General features: G+C 39.4%; 2 protein-coding genes and 2 long non-coding RNA genes across 4 annotated transcripts; all 4 read left to right on the forward strand.

Moving 5' to 3' along the window:
* The first annotated feature begins 2,274 nt into the window (after positions 1-2,274).
* On the forward strand, positions 2,275-3,671 carry LOC106615422 (processed variable antigen). The gene is made up of 2 exons (XM_014231627.3): positions 2,275-2,375; positions 2,513-3,671. The coding sequence occupies exons 1-2, from the start codon at positions 2,336-2,338 to the stop codon at positions 3,565-3,567; spliced, it is 1,095 nt and encodes a 364-aa protein (XP_014087102.3). The 5' UTR covers positions 2,275-2,335; the 3' UTR covers positions 3,568-3,671.
* A 2,742-nt stretch (positions 3,672-6,413) lies between these two features.
* Positions 6,414-7,558, forward strand: LOC118682431 (uncharacterized). The gene is made up of 2 exons (XM_036371143.2): positions 6,414-6,535; positions 6,895-7,558. Exons 1-2 carry the CDS (start codon positions 6,496-6,498, stop codon positions 7,434-7,436), a joined length of 582 nt encoding a protein of 193 aa, XP_036227036.2. The 5' UTR covers positions 6,414-6,495; the 3' UTR covers positions 7,437-7,558.
* Positions 7,559-9,795: 2,237 nt separating this feature from the next.
* LOC106615424 (uncharacterized) lies at positions 9,796-10,993 on the forward strand. The gene is made up of 2 exons (XR_011396533.1): positions 9,796-10,228; positions 10,537-10,993. It is a non-coding gene; the product is annotated as an uncharacterized lncRNA (long non-coding RNA).
* Positions 10,994-17,750: 6,757 nt separating this feature from the next.
* Positions 17,751-18,906, forward strand: LOC106615428 (uncharacterized). The gene is made up of 2 exons (XR_011396531.1): positions 17,751-18,012; positions 18,407-18,906. It is a non-coding gene; the product is annotated as an uncharacterized lncRNA (long non-coding RNA).
* The last annotated feature ends 5,706 nt before the right edge of the window (positions 18,907-24,612 follow it).

The raw sequence follows: 24,612 nt of genomic DNA on the forward strand, positions 1-24,612 counted from the left end.
GGTATTTGGTATTTTTGGATTTTTTTAGACCCCAATAAAATATTCTTTATATGCCGAATTACTTATTTATATAAGGCAATTATCAAAAAAGTAAGGAAGTTTTCAGGCAATTTAGTATAGATAACTCACACATTGACCGACATATTATGCATAAAGTCTAAAGTATATGTAGATATACTTTGCCAAGATATTTGTAACATCCAAAAGAAAACAGCGGAAACCCTACAAAAGACACATGTGAATGGTGAGCATGTCGAGCTGATTCGATTAAACCATGTCCGTCTGTATATATGCGAACTAGGCTCCATTTTTTGAGATATCGTTCTGACACTTTGCAGACATAATTTTCTCTACAAAAAATTTAGCGGAACCGCCGATATCGGACTATTATAGCATACAGCTGCCATACAAACTGACCGATGAAAATGAAGTTCTGGTATGAAAAGCTTTATTTTACAATATATCTCCACGAGATTTAGCATTGATTATTGTCCAAGACAGTCCTACAACTAGCGATAATATTATTCAGATCGGAACGCTATACCTATATAGCATATACACACTGACCGATAAAACTCAAGATAAAGATCTTCATAATTATTTTTTTCTTTATTAAATAACTTCAATTCGACCTGAAGGTTGTTTAGATCAAACAATGTGGCTCGAAAGATACATTCTTTTGCCGTCATAAACCAGGTGGTTCCTGGTGGGTTCCATATAGCACACATGTTAAGGAAATAAGGATGTACTACTGTTCTACAGTCCAACAAATCGAAGTTACGCCATATCTTCGTAGTGTTTTTAACAAGAGGGGAACAAGTAATTTATTACACGGTCATCAACGCTGCGGAAAAATATTCGGAATAATTGAGATGATGCTTTATAATAGCGGGCTTTGGGACAGGGTTACAACAAATTCCAGACGTCATTCGAAATTTTTTTAAGCGCAATAACTATATGCTGTGGTCAATGAATTTTTTCCGAATTATGGGCGAACGACTCTTGGTTCCTTCATCACGATAATGCAAAATGTCATACTGCATTGCGACGATTTTGCCAAAAACTGAACTAATATTTTCCTCAAAGAATACGGTGGTATTCGCCAAATTAGGCTCTGTGCGACTTCTGGCTATGCTAGATACCATAAACACCGAACAAAGGAAGGTCTTGAAGGCTATACTGGAAAAATAATATTCCGACTGTTTCGAGGATTGCAAAAACCGTTGGCAGAATTGCGTTTTATTGGACGAAGATTATCTTGAAGAGAATGAATTTGATTTGGAGGTACAAATAAAGAATTTACATTTGATAGATAAATTCACCTTACTTTTTGACTACAGTAAGTAGTATATTTTCTTTTCTTCCGCTGCTGCACTCTTTCCTCTCTTGAAAACAAAGAAATTTCAATAAACCTATTCTGTTTATAAGGTTCAACTTCGTCTCATTGTTTACTTACGTTTAGTGGTGATTAATAAATAAGCTAGGTAATTGTATTGGAACCTATTGTATAAATGACACTAGTTCACAAAATTTACAAACTGAGGAAATCGCAATGAAAAGCAAGCCAGAATAGGCTAAGGAGAAATACCAAAATTCTTTCAGTAACACTTTATCAAGATATTGAGTATAAAGAGGTATGTATTTTGGACTTTCTTTGTGGTTTGCTTTCAAAAACTTTAAGTTTGCGTATTTGCGTTCATTTGCATTGACAAAGTGAAATCTCCGATCAAGTTATAGTGGGGCTGAGGATTATGTTCCAGATACATTCAATAACATAAGGGATAGGTAAAAAGGGTTAAGCTCAATATTTGTATTGATAAAATGAGAGGTCTATATTGGAAAACAAAATAAAGAGACTGAACAAGGATATCTAAAAGTATTCGGTAGCGAGCCTAGGCATATTATTCACAGCGCCGAACACAAAGATGTTGTGCAGATTGAAAATTAGGCTTATCCCTTTACCATGTGGCAACAATTTTGAAGTTCGCGTAAAGCTCAGACTAATTTTTAACATCTATGTAACAGGTAAAGCTCAAGCCGTGCACTGAAAAACGTGTCAATATTTAAACTCACTACATGGAATGACGATATTTTTACAAAAATAGCAAACTTAACCCGAATTTTCGATACTATTCCCTTACAAACTGATAAGGTATTATTGAGAATTTTCCCTAGTTTTTCAAGGCTCATTAAGTTACGTAAAATATAAAAAAAAAAATGAGCTCATATTAAAAAACTATTTACACAGTGTAGACTGGATATACTGGTTTCTGATAAGACCCTACACATACTTAACGTTTGACAGTTGATCTCCATCTGTTGAACTAAACACAATATGAAGCCGAAAACACTATGTTTATCCTTCTTCATCGTGGGTAGGTATTAAAGACTCCTCAAGAGCATTGGAAGCTGGAAGTCGACTACATAGTTCGATAGAGACTGTTTCTTAACCGATGGGCTAATTTGTAAAGGAATAATTATATTGAAATAAGTTTCAAACTTTTCTTTGCAGCGTTTCTTCTTGCCTCTGAAATGCCAAGCGTCTATGGAATGTATTTAACTTACGGTTTGTTACGTTTTGCAGAAAAAGAACTGATGAATTTGATCAGTGGTCTAGCTAATAGCATTAACAATATTCTGTTGGAGCGCACTACAATGCAGCCGATTCCAAAGAATACTGCTTTAAGCAATCCAGAACTGGTAGGGAAAGATGGAAGCGAAAGTGCAGACAGCAAAGTTTCAGAGGAGACAGATAATTCGCAGGAAAAAGATGTTACCGATGAAAATAAGGACACTGATAACTCGACAGAGAAGAATGATAGCGAAAGTGGAAATAGCAAAGTTTCTGAGGAGACAGATATTTCGCAGAAGACGGATAGTTCGCAGGAAAAAGATGTTACCGATGAAGATAAGGACACTGATAACTCGACAGAGAAGAATGGTAGCGAAAGTGGAAACAGCGAAGTTTCTAAGGAGACAGATAATTCGCAGGAAAAAGATGTTACCGATGAAGATAAGGACACTGATAACTCGACAGAGAAGAATGATAGCGAAAGTGGAAACAGCGAAGTTTCTAAGGAGACAGATAATTCACAGGAAAAAGATGTTACCGATGAAGATAAGGACACGGATAACTCGACAGAGAAGAATGGAAGCGAAAGTGGAGACCGCAAAGTTTCAGAGGAGACAGATAATTCGCAGGAAAAAGATGTTACCGATGAAGATAAGGACACTGATAACTCGACAGAGAAGAATGGTAGCGAAAGTGGAAACAGCGAAGTTTCTAAGGAGACAGATAATTCACAGGAAAAAGATGTTACCGATGAAGATAAGGACACGGATAACTCGACAGAGAAGAATGGAAGCAAAAGTGGAGACAGCCAAGTTTCTGAGGAGACAGATAATTCGCAAAAAACAGAAGAATTATCAGAAAAGCATGGATCAATGGAAAAAGTATTAAATTTCGAGAATTTTTTAAAATCTGTTACAAAGAACTTAAAGAGATGCAATGTAAAACACTCAAAAACCAAACACGAATCGAATACAAATATAGAATGCCATTGGTAATATAAAAATTTCTTCGAATATCACACTGTTTTACTTCACACAAGTGTTGTAAGACTAATGCAGATGTAAGAGAAGAGTAAATAAAAATAATTGACACACCTAAAGTTATTGAGTTTTAATTCATTTTGACATTATGTACTACGGTCGAAGTGTGGTTTATACTTATATATATAGAATGAGGAGCTGTTGGAATTTTAAAAGTTTGTGGAATATCTACAACTGGCTGTAGATCGTAGAGGCCATATGTATAGTGCTGTGTCTTATCTCCGAAGTAGGCGTCACACAGTCCAACTGTGCTTGTGCTTACTTCTCCATTCCGTCATGCACCTTGAACATAGTATGTAAATATCTTCGAAATCCCTCAAGCATTGGAGAGAAAACTCATTACTGATAATCCATCCCTCAACATCGAAGGGTTTATTCTACTGCTTAACCGTTAGGTTGAGTTCTAAATTTTTCGGTTAATAATACCGGTTCATTAATCGAGTAAATTTCTAATCACATCTTAACGAGACTTGATCAGTTATTTGTGTGCATGCTTTTTACAAGACTATAGTCTAAATTTTTAAGAATTCTAGTACTTTACAGCAATAGGATTCGCTGAATTCGGAAAAAAGGTAATTGTAGTCAGAGACCAAAGAAAATTACAATTACTTTTTTTATTGCCAGTAAATTATTTTGTTGATAAAAATTAATACGTAGCATATTCAAGTAAGCTTATTGGGCATTCGTTGCCAGAATTATGTCTGGAAATTATTCATAAAAGATGACGTTGAAAGCGAACATCAATTATCTAACTTTTTGTGGTCAGAATTTATTTTCTTAACTATTCTCACTTTAGAAGCATTCACAGCTTTGTTCGACCAACTCTTGGCTACCGCGTTTTTTAAATTTGGAAGGAAAAACATTTAACTTACGGTTTGTTACGCCGTAATGGAAATAGAGGAAACCGAATCTTTATGGCGACAGAAGATAATACAGAAGGCAATCAAAGAAATGGATAACTTAAGAAAGTGTTTTAAGAAAGTTGTGTAACAGTTAACAATAAAATTGCAGCAAAGTTAAGAAATAAATAATGGACAATGAGTTATTGGCCTTTCACAACAATGTCATATTAGGAACGCTGTTTGCTGTTGTAGTGGCCGACGTCCATACAGAAGAATCTTGTCGAAATAGTTTCAATATAGCAAGAAGCTGGTGAACGCCTTGCTGATGGGCCGAGCATCACAATACCTACGTAAACTTTTACCCCATTTTCCTATAACCAACAGACGGATCTAGCTGTTTTCATCAAGAAGATCTAGTTCTGTAGTAGATTTCGATAAACCCATAAAATTGTGTTTTGAGCATTTATAAGCTAATACGTCTTTCGGGGACCGGCCGAACCATTTTTAACGGAATGTGTCTGGTATTTATTGCAGATATTTAATAGTTAGGACACTACTAGCAATCAGTCTGAACGTTGCAAGAAGTTCGTGTACTGAGAACTAAGTGTTTTCAGGTTTCAAGGACAAAATCCATTTTTGTGACCTATCATACAGCTTAAAGACAACAGAATTGTCGAACCCGAACTATGTTGCTCACTTACAGATCTCATAACAGACCGCGCGGAGTTTATTTTTTGTCAGTCAGAAATTATTCTAGACACTTATTGAAACCAAGAACTCGCTCGTCAAAATTACATTATTCCTATTCTCGTCTCGACAGAATGCTTGCTTTGCATATAAAAGAAGTCTTTGTGTTTGGCTTTTTGTTACTTAAATTATAAAGGCAAAGCTTTAATCGGGTTAGTAAAGAGCTATAATTCGAAAGCGTTTAGTATTTATAAGATTTTCATGGTTCATTGTTTGGTCACGTCCCCATTTAAATTTGAGCTATATGCAACAACATGTCAGTCCTCATTTAATAAAGAAGACAAGTCATATAGTTGATCCTATTGTTCCTTTTACACTGAAACACCGAAATAAGCATAGAAGAGCTTTAGAATTCAATTTGTATTGCAAATAAGCATGATTATACCCTAAACAGGAAATATTGAGCTGCCGAGGAAGTTTATAATACCCAGAAGTCAACAAGTATATATATTAATGTTCAGCGTGACGAGCTGAGTCGATGTAGCGATGTCCGTTTCCCCGTCTGTCTGTATACGAGTATACATGAACTAGTCTCTTAGTTTTTGATATATCGTTCTGAAATTTTGTACACGTCCTTTTTTATCTTAGATGCTCATTTGTCCCACCGATTCGAGCTACTAAGAAATACGCTTGTGAAGGCTATTAGAGTTTCAGTTCAGCCGAAGTAAACGGGTTTTCTTGTTTTATAAATAATTTTTACTTTGATTCTGCTTCACAAAAGGTACTTAGTTGAAAGTATTTGAGGAGGGATCCTTTGTCCGCTGATGCCAAAGAACAGTTTATTTTGAGTCTTAGTATTATGTACAGAGGATTAATTAGAATTTCGGTGGAGCCGAAGGTAATATTTTTTCATGTTTCCCAATAATAGTTTAGTGCGAGTCTAACTAATAGGTTCAAAGCAGGTTTAATATCCAGCTAAGATGGGTCAAAGGTCATGCGGTGAGGATGGCACAAGTGTGTTGTCTACTTGAAGAAATATAAGACTTATAACTATATCCTGGGACGCCTAATCGTGTGTAATAACGTAAAACGTAATAATGCAAGTGGAACCACAAATATTTCGTAACTCTCTCTCTGCCGACTCTTTTCAATGACTTTTCTTTCAGAACTCAGTTCCACCACAATACTAAATTCTGTAGACTAGTTTAACTCACTGCTTAATAAACGGTAGTAAATTCTCCATATAAGTTCGCTACAAATCGTAACCTAATATAGTTCTCAGCTACTTATCTAACTGAGTGTTTTTGCTAAATAATTTGCATAAACTACTAAAACTAAAAATTTAGCAAACAAGATGTCGCCGGTAGCTACATATTTGTATTTGACGACTGTTGGTAAGTATGTACAACTTTTTATAGGTTAGATGAGCGTTTAGAGAAACATTTCTAATGCCACTTGGTTAGTCTTTGGTGCGATGACTTCGATATGAAAACGGAATTGTAATCGAATATTCAGATTACACGTGACCGCAGTTCAGTCCACAAGAAATCAGCTCATATTGAGAGGTTTCATTTCATGCATGCATCAAGCATTGTCGGATTGCTAGTTGATCGGGTTTACAAATGTTAAACGTAGTACTGCACCACTCCTAAGCGTGCTCCAGAAACCAAAAAGAATTTAAGCATAATACCTAACTACTCATGTTTATTACTATGCTTATAATATATACAATTTTGTATTCTTTTCTTTATAGTTTTACTCCTTGCCGGCAATATGCTAAAAATAAATGGAAAGCCTTTTGCACAACCAGCAATGAAAGTAGTAATAAATAAACCAGAAACAACAGTGATAATAGGGGATGAGTTTGCAAAACAACTGATGTCAAAGTCAAATTATAGAAAGACGTCTGCAGAGAGAAATAATGAGGAGAACATTAAATTTGTGATAAATAACTTTAGAGTAAATGGAGATTCTACGCAAGCGGAGGAGGAGACAAGTGACACTAAAACTGTCACAAATAATAGTTTGCAAGTGAAGAAGGCGACAGATGATATTGAAATTATGGCAAGACATATTTCTGAGGAGACATCTCATTCAATAACATATGAGAGCTTTCCAGTATCTTCTGGTGAAGGTCATTATAGTGAAACAACTAGGACTCCCGGTAATTCTTCAAGTAGTTCGAGTGCTTATAGTTCCTCCTCTAGTTGTAGTGATAGTAAAAGCGATTCAGAATATTATACGAAAGAGGTAATAATGGAAGAAAGCGACGAGATTAATACAGATTATCTCTAGGAGATGAATTTTATACAGTTATATCGGATAGGAAATCATTATGAGCACTCTGATGTATTATATCTTTGATTCAAGCTAGACGCTTGTATGTATGTAAATAAAATATCTTTAATTAGCTTTGACTGCTTTGTTTGATAATTAAACTTAACTGCAGCTTCCACAATCGGTTAAACCAAAACTTGAAAAAAGGAACAAGAATAAACACTGAGTTCAGCTGCACCGAAGCTATTATACCCTTCCCATTTTTTATAGCATTGAAGCGTTTTAAATGAAATACATCTTGATTTTAATCGATTAGTTTGTATGGCAGCTATATAATATATCGGTTTGATTCGAATAATTTCTATGGAGATTGTAGCAATGGTTTGACTAATCAGGCCAAATTTTGTTAAGATATCTTGTCAAATAAAAAAGTTTTGCATATAAGGTCTTGAATTTTATGGGACAATTTGTGTAATAGCTATATACTACACTTGTTCGATAACGGCGGTTATGACAAACTAGCAGCTTCTTGGTTAGAAAATAAAATTTCAGATCGATATCTAAACAACTGAGACACAAGTTCGCTTATATACAGACGAAAATAACCACCGACATTTTTATTTATAATAATATTTCTACCAATTCTAAGATATCGATCAGAGAGTCGTATGCTACCTAGAACTTGTAGCTCTTTCTACTCATCAATAAATGGGAAGTTCGCTCAACTCTATATATGTTCCATAGATTTCGCTAATCAAGAGGTTTAAGATGAGTATGAGATTAGCGTTCTGCATCCGAGACTAGATCCAGGGCTGCTAGTGTCGCCTCGAGACTGGCAAGGGCATAGGCATTTCTTCCTTGCTGTAAATAGAGTTCTACCGCCATTTCTCGGTCGTCGGAGACTCGTTCGTAAGGAACAGAGGGTACCGCGTGATGTGAAGTTGACATTTGGTAGAGATGAACTATGTTTTCGCATGGTTAAAGCTGTTAGTTAAAGCATGCACGCCCTCCCCCTTCGGTTAAGTAACCAGCAAAAATACTTGCGAGATTACTTCTTTTCGACTTATTTGTATACTCTCGAGATATTTTGCTATAAAGTATTATAGTTTTGTTCACCTAACGGTGATATGGAGTTCAGCTCAAATCAAGATATATATGGAGTTATATATACATATACATATATAAAAGATCAGGATGGCAAGACGAGTTAAAATATGTGTGACCTTCTGTCTGTCCGTTTGTCAGTCCGTCCATCCGGCTTTCCGTGCATCAAAACGATAACTTGAGTAAAAATTGAGATATCTTGATAAAACTTAGTACACGTGTACCTTGGCTCTCAAAGGGGTTAAAGTTATTCTCTCGGCTCAAAACTTTGCGAGAGTATAAGCTTTCTTAAGGATACTAGATGAGAAAGTGCCAAACTCATTTATTGAAACTCTAAATATTTGTGACAAAAGGTTTTACCCAATTGTCCTTCGATATCTACAGATCGCAGCAACTCTACCAGTATCAGCTGCTCCCAGTAAAAGCTCGTTTTCGACTCTTCGCACTCTGAAAACTTATTTGTGGAATGCGACCAGCAAAGGCAGATTGAATGGTCTCTCTCTTCTCAGTATCCATCAAGATATTGATATTTCGAGCGAAGAAAGTTTAAACATTATGACTTCAAAGGCCAGAAGACTGGATGTCGTTTTATCGGCACTTTTTGCATTAATTTAGTTCAGTTTAAACGAAAATATATTTTGACGTAGTGCAATATATTATTGAATAAAAAAATACACGTTGGACAGCAGTTACTTATTTTATCTTTCTCATGCCTTTTTAACATGATGACAAATTTGAGCAGAAAACCCCACCCCCTGAAATTTTTTTCTGCTTCCACCGCTGAACTAACCTCTTTATTTACTATTTTTTCCAAAAATATGGTTTTGCTATACACAATCAGTACATTTTTAGTAGAATTAAGTATATTATGGCAATGTTAGCACTGAATAAATATTTCAACTTCATTGAATCTAAAACTGTAACTGGCTTAGATGGGAGTCTTACATTACAGCTAAAAAAAAAAAAGATTTTAGTGTTATCGGGTGTAATCCGAATGGTAACTAGGGCAAAAGATTAAAAATAGCTTTGCGTATAAAAATGTTACATGGTCCATGCCATTGCGTAAAAGGGCATGAGCCCAATTAAAATACTCTTTAACTATTTTAGTCACTTAAAGCGCACTAGTCCACCTTTTTTTTTTTGCCATTTCTGTCTCTTTTGCATTTGTAATTTCAAGAATTGACAGAACTGGTCCTACCAAGGTCTTCAAATAAGTTTTAAGAGCGGTTGGTGTTGCAGACTCAGTCACTGACAGTGGGTGCTTCACGAATCAATAATAAGATTCTGCGAATAGCAATTATTCTACAATGTTTTTAGTGCTAGGGTCAAACGAGCGCTACACTGGATCAAGTGCTTCTCCGCATTTGATTTTAAGCACGTCAGCTCTCAGGTATTAAGGAAATGTTAATTGTACGGAATACAATTACGTGTTCGCAATGCGACTACACGTTTCTTGTTAACAATAGGCGCAGATCGTTTATGAATTGGTATTGTTAAAATTGTTCAGAAACACAAAGCTTTAGAAACGTCTGAAATAAATATATACTTGTAAGACATACATATGTATGCTTCTACTCTCCTTCACAAATCAGTACCCTTGATATCGTGCGACTGTCAACTTGTGTAAGCTAGACATCCTACTATTCAACTACTTCTGCGAAACAAGATGCTACCAGGATCGAAATTTTTGCCTTTGACGCTTGCCGGTGAGTAGAATTATTTTCTGTTATGAATTTTTTCCAGAAAAGCAACTAATAGGTCGAATGAATGCCTAAAGAGATATCACTTAATTTGTTTTCTGGTTAGTTTGAAGTAAAATAGAGAAAAACTAATATTACAATAACTTTCAACGGGTGTTAGAGCTCCCTAAAACGAAGTTAAGCTCTCAGTCAGTCATTAGTGCTCATATACATAGTACTATTTCTCTTTCAAGGGCGCACCAGAAATCACAAAGGATATAACACATTACCACCAAACTTTTAATAGATACATTCTCTAAATTCTTTGATTCCAGTTCTTCTCCTTGCCTGCATAATGCCAAGAAATAGTGGAACGCCTCTTGACGACTCTTCGATAGAAGAAGCAGATAAGGAATTTCAAAATAAGGATGGAACCGTTGTAAAGGTGATAAGAGACTGTGGAGACACAGGCGACTGTTCTCAAGCAGATAATGTAAACGAAACAGATTCGTCTTCAGAAAATAGCGATTCATCATTAACAGAGAGTGGCGCTGCTGAAACAGCTGATAATTCAGAATCAGAAGAAAAAGATGCATAAACATTTGCGAGAGCTCAGCGAAAACAATTTGACCAAAAACGGATTTTTGTAAAAATCTACTAAGCACAATATAAATATATATTAAAAAGCACCAACTTTTATGTGTACCCTAAAAAATGATTACCCTAATACGAGTACATTCTATAAATATTGATTTAGAATTAGAATGATTAATAAAAAAATTTCAGAAACAACCTGTTTATTTTTCCAATTCCGATAAACTCCAGCGAATATCTGTACTTCATTGAAACCACGATTTGTGTTCAATGACATTGCCAATGTACTATTTTAGGTGATCAATTTGGGTGTTCCCTACTTTAAAAAAAATTAAAAAATTCAAATTTAATGGGGAATGTTTATTATTATTTGAAAGATTATACTTTGGCATTTATTTTTACAAACTTATCTTTTTCAAATGTTGGCCGCAGCTGAGTTTCAGATGGTCCATCTGTAGAGTCTAATTTTCGATGACTCGTTCGAGCCTTTTAACTGGGGAAGGACACGCGTGCTGTTTTGCTTCAAGACTTGAATCGAAACGGTATTGTCCGCATAGACTTTACACTTAGGTTAGGTTAGGTTGGCGGGTCGATCCTAAGAAGGATCACATTTGGACAGCTTAAACGCCGGTCCGTTGTGGTACCCAAAACTCCTATGAGCCGGATCAATAGACCCTTACATGTCGACAAAGCGCTTTGTGCCTATGACAAACTTGTTGACATGGCCAATATCTGTTTCGGCCAGATCTTCTGGACCGCCAAAAGTATGATTGCCGAGATGTTTCAATCTCAACCTAGTAAAAGCCGGACAATGGAGGAGAAAGTGCCGGGATGTTTCCACTTCACCCTCCTCCATACAGCTTTGACAACTGCCATCGGGTAGTATTCTAAGCCGCACCGCATGAGTTCCCATTGGACAGTGCCCAGTGAGAACTCCTACCATGGCGGCGAGGTGAACTTTGTTCAAGGCCGCCGACCAGCGTCTGCTGAGCTCCTGCGAGGTCCATTGGTCCAGAGAACCAACTCGATCCCATTCCGATGTGAGCGGGGCAAGGGTACCCCCCCTGGCCAGCTCATCGACCTTGCAATTCCCAGCGATTCCGCTGTGACCAGGCACCCAAACGAGCCTGACATTGAAGTAGCCTGATGCTAATTCTAGCGAGGACAGACACTCCTTGACTAGCTTTGAATGCACGGTTCGCGCACTCAGGCTTGTATTGCCGCTCTGCTGTCGGAGTGAATGCTCACCTCTCTAAACGAAGCTACACTATGTAACAGTACTTCTACCGCCACCTTGATCGCGGCCACTTCCGCCTGAAAAACGCTACAGTGGTCCGGTAGCCTGAAGCAAAGATTGACGGAGAGCTCTTTACAGAAAACCCCCCCTCCAACTTTCCCTCCTAGCTTCGACCCATCCGTGAAAAAACTCACCGCGCCTCTTCTCCAGCGGCTTCTTCCCCTTCACATCTCCCTCGTCGGGATATGAGCAGAGAAAAAGCCGCCTCGCTGTGACGCAGTGATCCAAATTTTCACGAATGCAGGTGAAGGAGGAGAGAATTGCGGCGTGTCCTTGTTCGGACCTCTTCACAAACCCAGCTTCTCTGAGCCTGATAGCACACCTCGCAGCAATGCACCTACCGGCAATGTCCACGGGTGCTATATTTAATATAGCGTTGAGAGCTATCGTTGGTGTGGTTTGCAGTGAACGGAAAGATTCCGATGAGCGCCGCTCTTTGGACTCGCTCAAGCTTTTTAGCCAGGGTAGTCTTTTTGAGCGCCTTCCACCAGACGAACACACCATAGAACAGTATTGGTTTGACTACGGTTTCGTAGAGCCAGAACACCACCTTTGGTGAGAGTCCCCACCTTTTTCCTATAGCTCCCCTGCAGCAGTATAAGGCGACCGATGCCTTCTTGACTCTCTCCTCGATGTTCGGCCTCCAAGAAAGCTTTCTATCCAGGATGAGCCCTAGGTATTTCACCTTATCAACAGGTTGAAGACGTGAACCCCCGAAGGAGGGGAGAGGCACATTTGGGATCTTATACCTCTTAGTGAATAAAACCATTTCGGTTTTACTTGGGTTGACGGCTAGGCCGCTTCTGTTTGCCCAGTTGGATACCACATTTAGATACCCTTCGGTGAGCTCATAGACGGTATTCAGGAATTTACCTTTAACCATAAGAACCACATCATCAGCATAGGCTATCACTCGACAGCCTTGCTCCTCGAGTTCTATAAGTAGGTCGTTTACCACCAAGATCCAGAGCAGAGGGGAGAGTACTCCTCCTTGCGGAGTTCCCCTATTTAGCTTTCTGGTTGACTTAGCACTACCCCACTCCGCTACGACAGTTCTGTCGCAGAGAAGACTGAAAATGAGGTGTTTGAGGTTCGATTCCACTTCAAACTTTTCGAGGGCTTTAACCACTGCCTCTGGCCGAACGTTATTGAAGGCCCCCTCGATGTCGAGAAAGGTGCGCACTGCAAATTTCTTTTGCAATAGCGCTGTCTCCAGCCATGACACTACATCATGCAAAACAGTGTCAACCGACCTGCCCTTGATATAGGCATGCTGCTCGTAACAGTTTACCCCTCGGTATTCTGCACCTGATGTACAGATCCATAAGTCTCTCCAGCGTTTTCAACAAAAACGAGGATAGGCTGATGGGTCTGAAATCTTTTGCAAACACATGAGAGCTTTTACCGGCCTTCGGAATGAACGCAACCTTAACCTGTCTCCAGGCCTTCGGGACATGGCCCAATCTAACACAGTTCGCGTAGATAGGGGCCAGCCAGCTACATGACACCTTAACCGTTCGCTGTAGTTGCGCCGGTATGATGCCATCAGGACCCGCGGACTTGAAGGGCTTAAACGATTTCAGCGCCCAGGTAAGATGACGCTCATCCAGAAGGTCCAAGAAGGCTGTACAGCCTTCCTGAAGCTCCCCCAGTGGCACTTCTTCAGCAAAGCGATTTCGTGGAAAATGAGTATCTAGGAGTAACCTCAGCGACTCCACGCTACTCGTAGTCCACCCGCTATCTGCATTTCTTAGATACCCCACCGGAGTAGGATTTTTCGCAAGAATGCGTCTAAGCCTTGAGGACTCGTGACAACCCTCCACACTGTCGCAGAAGGCTTTCCACGAAGCCCTCTTGGCTTTCTTCAAGTCGGACTTGTAAATGGCCATTCCGGCCTTGTACAACGCCCAGTCGTCGCTAGAGCCACTTTTACGGGCTTTATTGAAGAGTCGTCTACTCGAAGATCTGATATCCGTTAGCTCCGAAGTTCACCAAGGGGGTTTCCCTCTACTTTTCTGAGTTTTCAGAGGACAGGAGCTTTCAAGAGCAGATCTGCTGACAGAGCTGAAAACCTCGACGAGCTCCTCAATCGCGTCCACAGATAGGATCGAATCCCTGTCAGGCGTGGTTGGGAGAGCTGATCGAAGCTTCCTGCAATACAGGACCCAATTGGTATTCCTGAAGTTTCTGTAGGTTCTATGCTTCGGGCGCGAGGCGTCCAAGCTGAACCCAATATATTTATGATCAGAAAAGGAGTGGTCGTCTAGAACTCTCCATTTCGAGATCAAGGGAGCAATTTCCCTAGAGGCTAGCGTGACATCAAGGACTTCCGTCCTGCTAGCTGTCACAAAGGTAGGGCAGTTTCCCCTATTGCAGATAAAAAGGTCTACATCACAAATAAAATCGAAAAGTGACTCACCTCTTGCGTTTGTGTCCGAGTTCCCCCAGACGGTGTGCCTTGAGTTGGCATCCGAGCCTATAATAACCGCGGCTCCTTTGCGTCTGGCCTCTGCCAGAGCCATCATCCATCCATCATCCAGCCATCGTGCGGCATGTAGGCTGAGACAAGCCAGATTTCCCTAGCACTGTCCTCCAGCCTAGCGGTGACGACGTCCTCGTTGCTGAAATTAGGTAAAAGAAAAACATTAAGTTCATTTCTGACCAACAGGCAGGCTCTGGTTCTACCTGTGCTATTTGTCCTTACGACCGCTCGTCGGCACACCTAATGAGTTTGTGAATGCCGAGGTTCCACCCAGCGCTTTCACGCTTTCGGGGTGGTCCAAGGCTTCCCCTCACCACCTTCATGAAAACAGCGGAGATAGCAGCCGCTACCCGCTTCCACTCGTCGTGGGAGATGGCTCCATCTCCTCTGCTTCGGTCGTACACCCCAAGCTCCACTGAGCTTGCGAGTTTAGCGATTTCGCTAAACATAGGTGCGGGTCCGACCCGAGGCTTTTTGCCGAGGGAGGTTTCCCCCTCCTGCGATCTTTGCCGCTTTATTGAGGTTTGGGGTCCGCTCGGCCCCACTTTACCGTCGCCCACGTCGCTCAGCACCTTTTCGACGATCAGACGTCAGCTTTTTAGCTGCAGTCACTCGCTTCTCCACCGGGCCCTTAGCGCTCGCCGAGGACCCCGTGACCCCCATGAACTTAGCAGAGGTGCCTCTGCTAGTGCTGGCGGTTCCGCCTCGCACTTCCGCCCTACCCCGGGTTGCCGTCGGCAGACTCCTGCCGACTCCCCCTACCTTACCGCCCCCGTGACGGTAAGCCAGGCACTCCCTGGATTACCTTTCTCACCTTTAACCGGGGACGATTTCGTCCCCTTCGGTGAAAGTGTCCCCCCCAGGGAACCGTCCACTACAGCAGAGGTCGGTTTCGACCCGCTTTCTCCCTCGTCCTTAGTGTTTATGTTTGTGTTTGTCTGCATTTTGTTTTGTTGGGTCCCCACTCAGAGCCGCTATCCGTCTCCCGGAAAGGTAGTCGCCTTTTGTGGTCCCAAGGTTGTCTCAGTTACGAGGCCAAGGCGAGGATTGACGCACGCCCTTATGGGGCAATGCGTTCAGAGCCGACCAGCGCAAAGAAGGAGTCATCTCAACATACACCTACCACACCAACTTAATGATGACGGGAGGGGAACGTACTCCTGCCATGGTTTTAACGGGACGGAGGCGACCTTGGCATTAGCCCATCAGCCATTTCTGCAGGGTATCACCCCTGCATACTCAGGTGACAGAATACCAAGACCACCAGCCCAGGGTTCAACCGAATCCATCTAATTGTCAAAGCTATGTCCAGGTCGACCAAAGGTCAGATCAGGAGTTTGAAGGCCGTAAAGGCCGCAGGTCATTTGGCGTTACCCAGGATGCACCACGCGGAGGCGAACCTGCTCTACATCCCGACTTTACACTTTACATACTCCTCAGAAAATACACACCAAAGCGTTACTTTTTTTGGATGAAATGACAGGTCTTGAATCTCTTCAGGTTGCTGTTCGACACAAATGTGGCTATTTTGCTGATTTACATACCGATTGAACCAAAAATGAGCCTCATCGTTGAACAAAATTTGGCTCGAAAACGTCAGATCTCCTTGGAACTTTTTAAGAGCCCATAGACCATAGCGATGTCGCTTGGGAAGGTTGAGCGGCTTCAGTTCTAGCACAAGCTGTATTTTGTACGCTTTCAATTTCAGATCTCGACCTAAAATGCGCCAAGTCGTTCCGTACGTTAGTCCAAATTGCAGCGAACAGCACCAAATCGACTCTCCACGATCTTCATGTACACTCTCAGTTACGTCCGCTATATTTTCTTTACTGCGTGCTAAAAGTAGTCTATTTGGTCGAATATTATCCAATATGATGGCGTTGCGAATAGTACAGAACGTGAATTTTCGTGATAAAGTTGAACAATTTATAAACGTTGCTCAGGCGTAAGTCTTTCCATGATAAAATGCCAAACAATACTGAACAAAAATAATATGACAGCTTAACACGATTCTCGCGTGATTTGTCATAAATGGCTATTGAAAAAAACTTCTACTTGGATCACCCTTTATATATACGACATATATATATTCCGTGAAAGTTGTCGTTATTTCTGAAGCTTCTCGGTTTTTAACTATCGAACCTAAACTTCCGAAGCCCGAAAAGTTAATGTTAAGTTAAATTGAAATCCAGAAATGGAGCCAAAGTTCATGCCCAGATTTTAGTACTTGCTGATGCATGTGCGCTCTCAATACAGTCAAAGAAAACAATTTTTGCACAGATTATTAACACAGCGTAAAAACGTAAATATAGTTCTCAATCACTAAACGCAGTTTCAGAAGACACTTCATAGTTTTACAAAAAAAAATACACATTTTGTACTCCAAGGAGAACAGAAATAATCGATCATTGTGGAATGGAAATTGTTGCATCTGACAAGGAATTTTATTGGGGTAACCCTTACATATTTTCTACGCAGCAGCCCTTCCGGTTATAGGCTCGCCTCTGCCCGCTTGCTGTCACCTACGCAGATGACACTGCATTTTTGGCAAGAGCAAGAAGTCAGTTATGCGCCATTCTGCAAGATCTGCTGTCAAATCTTCATTCTTAGCATTCAAAAGGCATATATATATAAATAGGCAAACAACTCTTTAATTAAATAATAAGACATTGCACCAGAGAAAAAACATTACGTATCTGAGATTAAGTATACATGGCACTTCTCATCATAGCCAACAGAAAGCTGCGCAGCTGGAAACTCCGTGGATTGATGAAGTTCTGCGTATCCCAAAAGTTTTCGAAGAAGTTCAACGTTTAAACAGGAAGGAAACACATATACGGTCTAGCGGTACTTTCAAATAACCGGTGACAAAACCTTGGTGCTTTAAAAGGCGCCACCCACTTGCTTTTAGTATATCCAAAAATTTCAAGGTCTTTTCTGCCAATATTGGTAAAAAGTTCCTTAATAATTATAAAAGCAGAAAAACTTTACAGGTACAAATATATTTGCTCTTTTAAATGGATATGCGATCATAAAAATATTCTGTATTGTCGGATCGATTATGATCTATTTATTTTTATTCTTTTGTATCATTTAACAACTCAACAGTTGGAAAATCTTATTGACATCACGTCCTATTTTAAACCAAACACTATGCGACTACACGTTTCTTGAGTTAGCAATGAACGCAAAACAGTTATGAATTGGTATTGTTAATTTAAAAGCTTTAAGAACTCAGCGAGACAAATTTCGAAACTTTGTGCCTTTACTTTCCTTTACCAATCAGTCAACTTGAGATCCCCGCAATAAGCGTACTTAAAGCAGTTCTCAGCTGCTTGCCTAACTGTGTGCTATTGTGAAATCATTTGCAGAGGGTCCTACTAAATTTAGAAAATATGATGTTACCGAGGCCTACATGTTTATGTTTGACGATTAGCGGTGAGTACTTGTATTATTGATGCCATAACCTGAAGAAGAATCGCGACATGCCGATAAATATTACTTAAAATGTCTGCTGTTTGGTTCTCAACAAATGAGTTTCATAAGAATGTCGAACCAGCATCAGATTTTCAGAGCACGCATTCCCAGAGTGACCAAAAGCTCACAGGTATTGATGAGAGGTTTTTGTAGTGATTTGAAGTCGATTATTTGTCGGGTGTTTAGTTGAGGAACCGTACAAAAACTGTTGTTCTGGTTTAAAGGTATTCTGAACTAGTGCTGCTTATATTTTAAAAGTGCTCGAGAAATAAGTAAGAGAATAAGGATAAAACCCGGTAGCTGCTCATTACTACTACACTTCTAATATATACATTTTTATATTTTCTTCTTTCAGCTCTACTTCTTGCCGGTTATATGTCAACAGTTAGTGGAAACTCACTTGAAGATCTAACAACACAACCGCCGAATACGTTGAACGATGAGATAAATCAATCACATACCGCTGTAGCACAAAATGAAATACTTCTTAAGTCAAAAGATGGAAAGATTTCTGCTAATATTATTTCCAATACTAGAGTTGTGATAAATGGGACGGATGATTTAACTGTCATAAATGCGGCTAATGTAGACACGATGCCAACTGACACGAAACCAACTCCCACTTTCACAGCAGCTAATTACGCCAGTAATGGTGATTCTTCAGAAACGAGCTATTCTAGCGTTAGTGATTCTTCAGAATTGAGTTATTCTAGCGTTAGTGATTCTTCAGATTCTTCTTCAAGTTACTGAGAAATTGCAAAGAAATATACTAACAAACATAGTTCGCGAGAGCTGCGAGACGATACCGCGTCCAAACAACTGTTGTAAATAAATAAATTTAGCAGAAACAAAAAAGCTTTCTTTTCATGCAATTTACTAAAAAAAAGAAAATACATTAATTTCGAGAGCACCGAAGCTATAATGCGCTTCCCAAGTGCATTTCTTGTAGCATAAAAGGGCTTAAAAATCTTGAGTTAGATCGGCCAGTTTGTATGACAGCTATATGCTATAGTAGTCCGATCTGAACAATTTCCTTGGAGATTATATCTGTGCCTTAAGCAATAGCTTATGCCGAATTTTGTTAAGATATCTCCTTAAATGAAAAAGTTTATCCTATAAGCACTTGTTTCCGATCGTTCAGGTTGTATGGCAGCTATATGCTATAATGTTCCTATATCGGCGTTTCAGACAAATGAGCCGCATCTTGGAGAGAACAGCTCGCGTATATACAGTTAGACGGACATGCCTAAATCGGCTCAGCTTGTCATGCTGATCATTTATATATACTTATATATATATTATAGGGTTTTCCACGTTTGCTTCTGGGTGTTACAAACATCGTTGCAATATTAATATACCCTGTTCAGAGTATAAAGATGGACGGTAAATAAGAGGAGAAATACATGGTAATATAAAGAGATGGACAAGGTAATTTTCCAAGCCGCATATAATCTTGAAGAAGCTAATAAAATGTATATTGTATACCTTCTGCGCTTGAAGTTTACGATGAACATGGCACTGATTGTTAAGAAGAAGAATATATAAATCTATAGATTTTTTTAATCTAAATGTTTTTGCCTAAAAGTTTTCCACAGTAAGTATAAAAATACACATAGAAGAAGAAAGGACGCTTAGTCAAAATTCTTAAAAATAAAGCCAGTAAGTTTCCAAATATAAATTTTTTTATTTTTTATCGAAGATCCGACTTTGACGCGGTGGATAAGTGCGTCGATATCTTCACTATGGCTTATAAAGCTTCTCTAGAGAGCTCAGCAAGGCTGGGGGTGTTTAAAGGGTGAGAATTGATATTGGCGATAAACTCATGTAAACTTTTCAAGCCCCTGATCTGGATGGCATTATACCAGCGCAATGGCATCGAGCAGCCACGCTTTCGTGTAGTTAGTTTGTATCCACTTATGCGAACTGTATGATATTGGGATATATTCTTGGGGCTTGGAGGCAGGTTAGGACACATCAGTCTCTCCCCTTTCTTATTGAAAACCTTTGAGAGAATTATTGATTTGCACAGCATGCTTATTGCAAAGGCCAGTGGACACAGTCTTGCACATTCTCCTTGCTGGAGAGGACCATAAGGATCAAGTGGAGACTCTCATCGATATCGAGGAGGCATTCAACAACGTCTTGCCGGAAACAGTTATTAGAGCTTTAAGTAGGATTAGGGTTGAATCGAAACATAAGCATCTTATGTTCAAATTCTGTATACCGTGTATGAGGTAACTCAGGTGTACCTTAGCACCCAAAGCAACTGGTCAGCAACACCATAAATCCTAGCAAGACAGCTGGCTTTATTCACTAGTAAATAGGATAGGAAACTCTCGTGGAAACCCAACATCGAGGAAAGAGCTAGGGTATTGTACGTTCAGTCGTTGTCGATAAAGCGACGAAACATCAACCTCACCCTTTAAAGGAAATGTGCCCTGCACGAAATTTTTTGTTATTATAAATGCTTTATGCTGTTATGAATTACATTTTGTGGTTTACGTTACTTAGAGACAATAAAATAAAAGCTTTTAGGGTCTCATATTTTAATTTTAATCGGTTAATGTATAAAATATATCATGAAGCAGAAAAGTACTGTTTTAAAAAAAGAATGAATAAGATTTATCAACTTTAAGGTAAGAGACTGGGTGTCTTTAATTTCGTTCTCGTAGTTTCTCTCATGCCGACCACTGCAGTAAATATACTGCAACAGAGCGATGCCTCCTTTAGAGTGAAGACGATCCACTCCGATAGTAGGGCAGCGATATTAGTCTTGAGTTCGGTGACTGTGCGCTCAAGACTAGTGAAACGATGGCTAGACTGCTTGTCTTCAGCATCGAGTTATTTAACGATTAGACTAGTTTAGGTGCGGAATTACAGGAAACTGTAAGGCTAATGAGCTTGCGCCTCAGTCTTAATAACTGCAAAATGCGAACGAGTAGGAGCTCCGTTGTAGTAAGATTGAACATCTCACCGGATGCCAGCTGCTTTAGCTTCGAAAGAATATGAGATAGAATAATCACAACACTTCCTCCTCGAATGTCCCGGAACAAAACAAAAACACTTTGGATCTCATATTTTTGTACATCCAGGTGAAATAGAATATATTATTAAAACATTGTAGCAGATTTGTGATAGGTTCAGAGCATTTATGCCAATAGCTGCTATAGCTATAGGAGTTATTTCGTATGACTTCACAAAGGACTACACTTAACAGTCTTAGTGTGATTCTCCATTCGAGGGGAAAGTGAGAGAATCGTATGGATTTTAAAATTTGATCATGAGGTAAGTGGGTGCGGTTGTGATTTTATTTCGCCCATTTTCATAATGATGTAATATTTTCCGTCCCTCACACATTTATTTATTAAGTTATCGCACTTCTAGTAGTTTCCACATAACGGTTTTATGGGGGCCGTTGTTATTATCCGATTTCACCAATTTTTACACAGTCACGGCGATGTCAAAAAGATGTGTCCTAAATAATTTTAGTAGCTTTGACTGTAGTGGTTCGGAAGATATGTACACTGAATCTATTAGGGGTTTCTAACCAAAACTGTTCCTCCTTAATATTTGCTGTGTAATATATAACAGCTTTGTATCCTATTGTGGAGCTTAGTTATAGCACTTTATACGTTTTAGATTAGTGCCATTCTGTGGGCGGTATCTCAATTTTTACTCAATTTATCGCTTGCACGGACGGACAGACAGACAAGCCGGCAATCATTCGAAATTTAACTCGTCTCGTGATCCTAATAATTTACCATAGTTTGCGGGCTTACAAAATCAAATTGTACAAAAATCGTCGCACGTTCGGTGTATGGGCCCAAAATGACATGGCAACCGATCCCGATTTTCACAAAAAAATTGTGTTCAGCGATGAAACTAACTTTTGGTTGAACTGCTACTTTAATAAACAAAATAGTCGAATTTGGAGTGATGATAAGTCATAATAAATTGTAGAGACATTGTTACTTCCTCAAAAAGTTACTCTTTGGTATGATCTATGGCCTTATTTCTTCACAAATTAAGCCGGTCATAATTTTACAGACAGTGGGGAACAATGTAGAGCCATGATTAATGATTTTATTGTGTCTAAATTGGAAGATGTTGATGTGAACGACCTTTGGTTGCAACAATGACGCACATACATTAAGAAGGACATTCATCCGAAACAATTAATTTTGTTAGAATAAGGTAGCATTGTTTTTTCTGCAACTTAGTTATTTTTTCTATAAACTATTATAATTGAACTCGATAACTTTGTAACTTTTGTTGAGCAGCGCGTAAAGATAAAGAGCAGAGAAATGGCGAATCGAAGAGAGAACAGCAGCTTTGTTAACGTCTCGCGTGTTGTCCTGCGCGCATCCTATCAGTTTTGATGACAATTTTGTAGTTATTAGACAGTGGTCCTAAAGGGGTTTTTAGTCAATAAGGAACCTGTTATTCAAATGACGAAGCCGTGATGGTGGTACCAATAGCGTCAATTTGACTTGACCCCTCGGCAACACATTCCAGGAGCTTCAATTTTAAACTTAATTGCTTTGCTTTGTTGGGAACTGTAATCAACTCCTTGTTATAATTGAATGCCGCTCGTTAGGGGTTAAACGTAATTTTCTATCTTGCTGATATCGATTCCATCGATTCCGTTCTACTTCTTTTTGCGCTTCGCGTTGCTTGTCAGTTCGACTTGCTTTTATATATACCATATTTGACTTGCAGCATTGCGAGTCATGCCATTTGTAACTGTCACTATTTCTGAAGTTTTTCAATTTCTGGGTGCCGAAGCCTGTTGGTCAATCATTTAAAGGCCTTCAATTTAAGAATTGATATCATACAAATCCAATCTAAATACCACAAGGTACTACAGTCACTTTATGCGATTTTTTTTTTTAAATCTAAACCTCATAAGTCCTGGATATCACAGCTAAGTCAAATTGAAATTCTGGATCCATGAAGGAGAAAACTCAGCCTGATTTAGTACTCGCTACGACACCGTAGCAATAACTACGAAACTTATACCTAGACGGCCGCTTGCCTTTCTTACGGTCATCCATAATTTTATTGTTATGATCCACCACAATACTGTCATAGATCAATATTTTTGTATTATAGGTATGTAGGTATATATGTGTAGCTCCCGATTACCATATTTAGTTTCAGAACACTGCAAGAAGCCAAGTTAATGTTTACCCTATTCTGCATGTGCTGCTGTTAAATCTCCATTACTGGCTACAAAAGTGTAATATATGGTATATATAAATACGAAGACAACTCTGCACTTCTTATAGCTTAAATAATAAGACATTGCCGTCAGAAAAAAAAATTAAGTACCTGAGGTTAACCATACATGACACTTAATCCATCATAGCCAACCGAAAATAGTACAGCTTGAAACTCCGTCGACTGATAAAGCTTCAGAAAGTACTGGGTATTCCAAAATTATTCAAAGAAGTTCAACGACTGTACCTAAAGCGTTCCTATAGATCACTGTACCACTTACAAGTAACCGACTCGACAACATTATGTACCTGAGGTGCCTTAAAAAGCGCCACCCTGCTTTCAGTCTAAAAACTTCAAGGTATTTCCTGCTCCTATTGATAACTTAGGCTTAAACAGGCTCGTTGTCACACCATGTACAGATCTACAGGTACTTTGTAATGCCAGCTGGAGTTTCAGTTTAATACGATCAGAAGTTTACGTCGTGCAGGACGTCAACGCTGTTTGCATAGTTTGATAGAGACTTGATATCTTATTCTCATAGTTCATTAAGTCCCTTGAACCGCGAAGCTCCTAGATACCTAAGCCGAATTCTAGATAAAGCCAGACGGAAGCAGAAGATGTGTTCCAGCGTCTTTCTCATGCCTACATGCGTCATCGTTAATAATGTCCATACGGCTCGCATGTGAAGCTAGCAAGTTGTGATCTGTGACGAGGTCAACAACCGTTCTGCACCCTACCGTTTTCGAGACTATTTGAGTAACAAGCAAGCGTGTTTTCCTTCTGTTCTCTTTCCCCAGATCTTGGTGATCCTGTGAGATTATTGCTTTAATTGCCGCTTGACTATCGACGTACTCGTATATATTGATGTTCTTTTTGTCATTTCTTGAGTTATTAGCAATCACAGCAGATTTTCTGACCACAAAGTTATCTGCCTGTAAGACACTGAAGTATTCCGGCAGCTTGAAGGGTCGCCAGAGATCTAGCATCGCATAAGATCCCAGCCCAGCCATTTTGGATCCGTCCGTGTAGATGTTGAAAATTCCGCTGATGGGTCGCGTGCCCCTGCGCCATACACCCTCTTTTAGGGTGTCTTGAAACCTTCTCTCCCAGATATTTTATACACCGTCCCCTGTTTATCGCACTACGACCTAAGGTTCTTGTGGTAAATTCTCCTAAGGCCGCCAATTTTTCAGCTGATTTTGCAGCCGAAATTTTCACAGCAATGCCATCGGTGATTCGATGTATTCGCTACAACGGTTTCCTGTATGAGATTTTTCAGAATCAGAATATTTTTGGAGGTATCTCTACTTTTTCAAAGAGATATGCGGTTATAAATTACAC

The sequence above is a fragment of the Bactrocera oleae genome, chromosome 5 (genome assembly GCF_042242935.1).
Source record: "Bactrocera oleae isolate idBacOlea1 chromosome 5, idBacOlea1, whole genome shotgun sequence".
Classification (NCBI taxonomy): Eukaryota; Metazoa; Arthropoda; class Insecta; order Diptera; family Tephritidae; genus Bactrocera; species Bactrocera oleae.